Here is a 7,933-nt window from a genome sequence, read left to right on the forward strand (position 1 = left end):
CAAAGCAATAGAATGGTGATTTTGGTTGTTTCCTCTGTCTTTCCTGATTCCAGTTCAGGGTTTGGGGGTAGGGGTGGGGGAAAAGTGGTTTTGTTTTGTTTTGTTTAAATCATCATCCTTGCTCATTGCATTTTGATAAAACATGCAGCGTTCCCTCTGTGGCAACATTCTACTCTTACAGCTGATTTTTCCTTAGAGTAGGGCTGTTATGTGAGGGTTTCTTTTTTCTTTCCTTCCTTCCCCTTCCTTCCTTCATTCCTTCCTCCCTCTTTCTTTCTCTTTTTTCTTTCTTTCTTTTTTTCTTTCTTTCATTCTTTCGTCAGCCTGGGATTGTAAATAAAAATGCAGGAGTCCGAAATGCTTCTCTTTCATCATGTAATGTCTTAAGCTCATTAAACAAGTAAAAACGCTGCCATGTTTGCGCAGATTCTTCTGGTGGGGGAAAATGTCTGTTAAAAAAAGTCCTTTTGATGGATACTCCCAAAGAGAAAAAGAGGCTCAGAGCCTGGATCCCAAGGGGTAAGGGAAAATATCCTTACACTGAGAGGTTTCAGGAGTGTCTGGCATAGAAACCAGTCCCCCCCCACCCCTACCTCTATCTCTCCTTCTCTCTCTCTCTAAGATGCAAAATCAATTACTGAGGGTGCTCAAGGGAAAAGGCAGATGAAGAAAGGAAATGGAAAAAAAAAAGGTGGGAAGGAAGGAAGGAGGGAGGCAAAAAAAGGAAGAGTGAGAGAGAAAGAGAGAGAGGCCGAGGGGAAGGGAGAGGAGAGAGAGAGGGAGCAAGCACCCAGACGGTCTGGCCACACATAAGAGTCCTCCCAAGCCTGCTCCTTGGCTCGGTTTGGCAGATGCAAGCAGGTCCTGGATCCTCCTTGCCTTGTTCAGACGTTTCCCTAGGGTATCGATTTCCCTCGGATAACTCACATCATCTGTGGTCTCTGCATCGTGTCCTGGTGTGGAGAGGAGTACCAATGCGAATAGCCGGGCATGTAGCTGTTGGGGGGCATACTGACGCCCTTGGCTGAGGCGGAAACGTCCCACACCGGAGGCAGCGCCGGCGAGCGCGGCGAAAGGGCCGCTGAGCCCGGGAGAGGGTCGCTCTCATGCGGGTTACTGCCCTGCTTCAGCAGTTTCTTAAACTTAGAGCGTTTGTTCTGAAACCATATCTTCACCTGGAACGAAACGCAGCAGCGATCATTAGGCCCGAAAAACAGAACCAGTGACTATAGTTGGGAGAAAAAAAAACAAACCCGCAAACGCCAAGCCCTCAAGACCCCGCCTTCCTCCACCTCTTTCTAGCCGCTCCCCTCTCCCCTACCCCACCCCACCCCCGCCATTTACTTGGTATCTTGTCCGGATACCTAAAGTCATTGTAACTCTTCAGTTAGATGCAAGCCTAGGTTTGAAACAACAGCATAAATAAGAATAAAACAAGAATAAAGGCGAATGAAATAGCTGGGTTCAAAGTCTAAAGGAGTAGTTTTAAATGGAAAGCCAACTGAAAATGCACTTCCTCAAATAGTCTGGCCAACTCTGCATGTACTGTGAGCAAATGACTAAGAACAGATGAAAGCCTGTACATTTATAACCAAATGCCTTGATTATACCTAGGCATATACTGCATATGCCACAGACTGTACATGGAGCATCTTTCTTCTGACATAATCCTGCAGGGATCAGGGACTGTGCCTCACTCGTTCCCTACTTTGTATGTTGCTCAGTCAAACTGTGGTCATGATTGTTAGTGCAGTCACTAAAAGTCAAAGGGCTCTGGAAAGTTAAATGCGAACCAGGAATCTATGATGGGAGCATATCTAAGCTAACATCCCAGATCTACTGTATTTGAAAAAGGACATTCTATGGTACAGCTTCCTTTACCTTTAAAATTACTTAGCCTTAGGAGTCTGCTTTTCCAAGAGGAATACAAGTTACTGAGTAGCAGGAATCCCTTCATAGTTCCAGTGGCAACATGGCAAGAGAAAGCAGGCTGAATTGAAAAGAAGAGCTTGAGGAGCATCTGTTCTAAGGCACCACAGAATCACTCCCCAGCAAGAGTCTCATAAAACCTGAAGTCCCCTTGCTGAAGATCATCCATTTCAGATGAGGCCTACCACCCCATGCAGCTAAGTTAATCGACTAGGACAAAAAACCACAGGTGACTGCAGCCTGGCTTTATGACCAGGGTCCTAATACACCTGCCTAAACCTCTTCCTGTGAAGTCTGAAATGCCCCATATGTCTTTCAAATTAGTAGGACAGGAGAACTTCAGCAACTGTACTTAACTGAGGCTTCACCTGCTGTAATTTGGGCACGTTTCTCTTTGATCTCCAGCTCTGCCATTGCTCCCAAGTTCTGTGATCCAGGGAGGTACCTTAGGCTGCATCAACCAGTCAACCAGGACGATTTAACCACTGAGTTTATGGCAATTTTCAGAAAAACTCACCTCACGCATCCTAGGATGAACAGTTTGCACCTTGGTCCCCTTACTAAATCCTATTGGAACCTATGCCTGTCTGGCTAACACACCCGCCTTTCACTTCATAATTCTTTCAATGCCAATGAGTTGAAATCCTTATTAAGTCCCAGGGCCCACAAAAGGATCCTTAAGAAACATGGGTCTTATTCTGTCTCCTGGCCTGAACGTCTTTTTCTCTTTCTCCTACTTGTTCTCTTTTGTGTTGTTCTACTCTGGAATACGACTCGATTAAACTATCAGTTTGGTCGCCAAAGGACACTAGGCTGGGGTGGGGTCGTTGAGGGCTGGGAGGATGTGCAAATCCAATCCAGTATTCAACACCAGGTCATTTATTCCAAACTGTGTTGTCCCGGGAAAATGCGTAACTGGAGCAAGGGCATTTGTCATTAAGCTCCTTCCATCCTTGGTTGACTAGGCCAAGACTTCCTCCTGATGTGCTCCCTGCCCAATCTGAAAGTGGGGTCAGCATTTCAGGAATACTCGGGCTTCTCGGGAATTACCTGTGTTTGTGTCAGTCCTAAGGAAGCTGCCAGTTCAGCTCTCTCGGGAAGGGCCAGGTACTGAGTCTGCTGAAAGCGATGGTTTAAAGCCTGGAGCTGCAGGCTGGAATAAATGGTCCGAGGTTTACGAATCTTTTTCCCTTTTCCATTGAACCTGATTTCCCCGTTTTCAATCACTGTGGTTTTTTGTTGATCTGCAAACAAAGGATACAGAGGAGCGGTCACCCGTGAGGCTACTGCTGCAGTCTCCCTGAGCTTGGCCTGGCCTGCGCCGAGTCTTCCCAAAGCCAATAAGGGTTTCCTCGAAGCGTCCCCACGCCATCCTGACCTCTCTGGGTTCACAGTGCCCGAGTGCTCCCAGCGGCTGCAAAAGCCTCTTTCCGACCCTGACTCTGTCTCTAATAATGCGCGGTGGCCGTACGGAGGGAGTGCCCTGGGCCCCGGGGCAAACAGCCTAGCTCGGCCGCAGCGGAGGCGGCGCCAGCCGCTCTCCGGGGCGCGCGGCGCCGCTGGGCGGCTGCTCTCTCCGCGGAGCGGGGCCCCTCGGCCTGGCTTTACAGTGCCCTAAGGTGTGCTTGAGCCACCCTAGTGATTTTGCGGCCAGTTGGCTTGATGTCACTAACTCCAAGCCCGGTTCATCAAGATCCCTCGGTGTGTTCAAAAATGATTCTGCTGAGAGGGACCAAAACCCCAAACAAAACACAACGGGCCGCTCAGACCAGCACCCGAGCAGGCTGAGCCTCACGCGGCAACTTTGTCCCCCAAGGGTGCTGAGCCCTGGGCTTCACCTCCACGAACAAAGGAGCAGGCTACAGTGTATCGAAAACCCAAGGGAGGGGGCCCAGTTAGGGGTGGGTGTGGGAGACACCTCAAAGCCTGCGGGAAAGAGCCCAGTTGTCACCAGCTTAACCAGAGCAGGAGGCCACGCCAGCTTCTCCCCGGGTCACCGAAGCGCACCGGGCGTCCCACGCAAAGTAGGCCACTGGCCGCCCAGATTAGGCTGGGGAGCAAAACAGGCTCCCTAGTTCCGGCCCAGAAATGTCCCCAGTCCTGCCAAACGCGGTTCACAACCCGGAGGGGAGGAGGGAGGCAAAGGGCGCACGGACCCAGCGGGCTGGAGAGCGCAGTGCGGACCAACAGGTCGGGCGAAGCCCGCGCCGAGCCGGAGGCGCGGCCCGAGCGGCGCGCCAGAGACGAGGGAGCGAGACGGGTCCAGCCTCGAGGAAGCCGAGGGTCCGCGGCTGCGGAAAGGGGCCCGGCCGGGCGAGGCCGGCAGGCAGGCGCCAGGAGAGCGGGCGCGCACGAGGCCTGGCCGGGGGCGCGCCGGGCCGCCTGGGGGAGGGGGCCGGCGGAGGCCCGGGCGTTGAGGAAGTAAACGGGGCGGGCGGGGTAGGGGGCAGCCGGGAGGCGGGAGAAGCGAGCTGCCCCAGCGGCCTCTCACCTGTGTCGTCCCCTCGCGTCTGGGCGGCCGCGCTGCTGTTGTGGTAGGACTGGAGGTAAGGGCTGTGCTGCGAGTGGCTCATGTAGGGGTAGGCGGCGAGCGAGCGGTGGTTGTAGGAGTTGCCGCCGCCCGATGCGTAGGGCGAGCCGTGGTGGTGGTGCTGGTGGTGGTGGTGGTGGGAGCCGGCCGCCGCCGCCGCCGCCGCCGCCGAGTGCAGGCAGTGCAGAGGGTAGTGCGCGCCTGCCATGGCCGGGGAGCTCTGCTGCGAGTGCGGCTGCGGCGGCGGCGGCGGCGGCGGCGGCGGCGGCGGCGGCGGCGGCGGCTGCTGCTGCTGCTGCTGCTGTTGCTGCTGCTGCTGCTGCTGTTGCTGCTGCTGTTGTTGCCCGAACTCCATGAAGGCGGATTTGGACGAGTCCTGGCCTTCCAAGCCGTCAGCCATCGTAGTCATGGTCATCATCAAAACTTTGGGGGCTGGAGAAAGCCTTCTCCCGGGTTTCCTCCACCCTCCCCCACTTGGCTCGCGCCGCTCTCCCCTCTGCAGCCACCTTAGCTCTTGGGATCCTTGCAAAAAAATAATAAAAATAAAATAATAATAATGATAATAAAAATTTTAAAAAAGAGAGAGAGGGGGCGGAGGTGGTTCTCCCTCTCCTTCGCTCTTCTCTAATATATATATATATTTAATATAAAGAGATATAGTGAGCGGGGCCTTGTTAACTCAAAGGGAGGAGGAAGGGGGAGGGATGGGAGAGGAGAGGGGGGAGGGGGGAATCTGCTCTCCCCCCTTCTTTTCCCCCCTTGGATTTTTTGGGGGCTGGTGCAGTTTAAGGCAGAGATTTTAAGGTGGATTCTGCGAAAGTTGCGCGTCTGCTTTCAGACTTGATGCAGACGCCACGAGTCGAACGGTTTGTCTCCAAAGGGCAGCGCCTCCCCATTGGTCAGTCGCCCCCTGACGTCACCGGCGCACGGCTTCCACTGGTGTGTGCGCGGCTCGCCGAGTTCTTCGCCTACCTTCTGCAACTCCAATCCCAGCCCCGAGCTGCACCCGGGGGCCGCTCAGCTCCGCGCACAGGGCCTCCGGGGAGGGAGGTGCCTCCGCCCGGCCTGTCGCCGACGCCTCCCGCCGCAGCTCGCGCCCCCAAACCCGGAGCCTCAGTTCCCAATACCGCAGCCCTGGAACAGCCTGGCAGAGGGCTGCTCTCTCTCAGTCCCCTTGCACCCTAGCAGGCTGCCTGTGCTCAGAAGCAGTGTCCTCTGCATTTAAAGCAGGGCCCCCTCCCTTGACCTCCTCCCCCCGCCCCCAGTCCCACTGCAGTCCCGCGGGAGCGCCCTGTCACCGTGGATTTTTCTAGACGTACTTTATTGAAACCACAGAGGGAAGAAGAGCCCCCCACACCTGGGCCCCACCCCATGGGGGGGTAGTAAAGAAAAAGAAAAATCAGACCCTATTCTGGCTAGGTTCCTGCCGTTTCAGGTCGTTATTTCTTATATAGTGAACAAAAAAAGGGGGGGAGAAATCTTTTTTTCCCCAGAACGCAGCAGCTTGTTCTAAAAGCAAATCGTTGGAGGACTGACAGTAATGCATTTTTTCCTATTGAAAACAGAAGCTACTGTAATGCTTTCAAATATATGCAAATGATACATGCGGTTAGTGGTCTGGCAAATCTTGATTACAATATAAACTACCCAAGTAAAAGTGCCTTCGTCCTAAATTTGTCTCTCGATTACAATTCCAATTGATTTTATTTTATTGTCAACATTGTTAATGATAAAAATAGAGTCGTTTTACAGTTATTTTTACTTTCTGGAAGGAGGCAATTAGAGTTCTAATCAGGAATACACAAAAATCTCCCATGATTAACTGCAGTACTTTGTTCAAATTGCTGCTATAAAATTCAGAACAATTTGCCTGTAATGATTATGGACTGGGTTTATTTTGGGAGGTGGAATAAAAGTGGATATAGCATAAATTATCCTCTAATTATACACCAGTGTCGCCTCAATTATCCTCTTATCAAAATGGTTGTCTAACTGCCGCATTTAGTTTCAATTCTCTCCTTTTTTTTCTATAAAAAGAACTTCATACCTTGTTATTATTAATCCATTTATTATTTGCAAGGGGATTTATATCCGCACATCCAGGTGGTAGAACCACTTCTCTTTCAAAGATGGACTGGGGAAAGACATTAAGTTCGGAGCCGCCCAGGGCTGCGGATCTAGCCTTTCTCCCTCTAGTCTCCAGACCCACTCAGGTCGAGGCAGCCGAGCAGAGACAGAGGAGCCCCAGCGTGCCGCTCAGGCCCGGCCACCAGGTAGGAGAGCTGGACTGGGGACCTGGCGCCGAGGAGGGCTGGCCGGGCCGCGCCCGGGTACTGGACCTGGGACTGCGGGGATGCTCCGGGAGTCGGCACTGCCAATGGACCAGGACTGGGGGGGCAAGGCATGCAGACCCCCATGGGCTCGGCGCCAGCTTTCAGTCTGCGAATAGATCCAAGCCGCGAGCCTTTGGCCACACCGAGAAATGTACAATCTAACAACTCCGGGCCAAAGTGTCTAGAGGTTGCGGGGACGAGTGTGGGTCTCCCTTTGGGAAAACTACGGGGGCCTTCTTTGCACCCTATTTGCTTGGACTCCATAGGATGTGTGACCCAAGGAACCTGAGAAATGGAGAATTTAGTGGTGCCGCTTGCCCCCGTAACTTCAGAAAAGGTGACTGCAGATAGGCAGCTCGGACTCTATTTACAAGTTGCGCGGAGCGATAGCAGCTTATGCTAATTGATTTTCCCAGCTCCCAGCCCCGGGTCTCAAAGAGTGGCTAGACTAGTTTGCCTTTTTCTTTTTCTTTCTTTCTTTCCTTCCTTCCTCCATTTTATCAAATGACCTGAAACTCGCTGCCCGTGGGTTTTCTCCAGTGTTCCCCGGGCAGCAGCGTTTACTCTCCTCTCCCCCTCCCTTTCCTAGCCTGCCGCGCTTAACTTTTTGAGCCTCGGGAGCCGGTTCAGTAACTCTGAATTCATTTTTAAGTGGTGTGCCTTGTTCCCCTCCTTTTAACAAGAGGTGCACTTTAACACGCGAACCAGTAACCCGATCCATGCGTTTACAAATCGGCAGTGAATTAAAACAACAACAAAAAAGGCTTCAAGGAAAATGAAAGGTGGGCTGGGTAAGGGGGAGATGTGTGTAGGGTGTGTATCTGGGGGGGGGGGTGGAGAAGGGAAAGTCAGGAAAAGAGAAGGTTCCCCCCCTCCGCTGGCGTGCTCTCGGTGCACCCGGGCTGCGCGCCGAGTTTGTTTGTAATGTCCTCAGAGCCAGCAGGTAGACGTGGCAGTTTTATTGCTTTATCCCCTGCAGCTTGCTGTTAACACGGTGAAGGCCCCCCTCGCCCCCGCCTCCGTACATGTGTGTTTCTTTCTGCTCGCAGGTGCACTGCTTTCCTCGTCGACTTCCCCGACTCTGGCCTCACCCCGAGCGGGGCGAGTTGTGGCCGGGCCCGGGAAGGTCCCTGCACTGAGC

General features: G+C 53.0%; 1 protein-coding gene across 1 annotated transcript; it reads right to left on the reverse strand.

The window, feature by feature from the left end:
* Positions 1–923: 923 nt before the first annotated feature.
* Positions 924–4,877, reverse strand: DLX6 (distal-less homeobox 6). The gene is made up of 3 exons (XM_060108627.1): positions 4,421–4,877; positions 2,980–3,173; positions 924–1,175 (listed from the first exon to the last, which is right to left on the reverse strand). The coding sequence occupies exons 1-3, from the start codon at positions 4,875–4,877 to the stop codon at positions 924–926; spliced, it is 903 nt and encodes a 300-aa protein (XP_059964610.1).
* Positions 4,878–7,933: the final 3,056 nt, after the last annotated feature.

Source organism: Mesoplodon densirostris, chromosome 9 (assembly GCF_025265405.1).
Source record: "Mesoplodon densirostris isolate mMesDen1 chromosome 9, mMesDen1 primary haplotype, whole genome shotgun sequence".
In the NCBI taxonomy this organism is placed as follows: domain Eukaryota; kingdom Metazoa; phylum Chordata; class Mammalia; order Artiodactyla; family Ziphiidae; genus Mesoplodon; species Mesoplodon densirostris.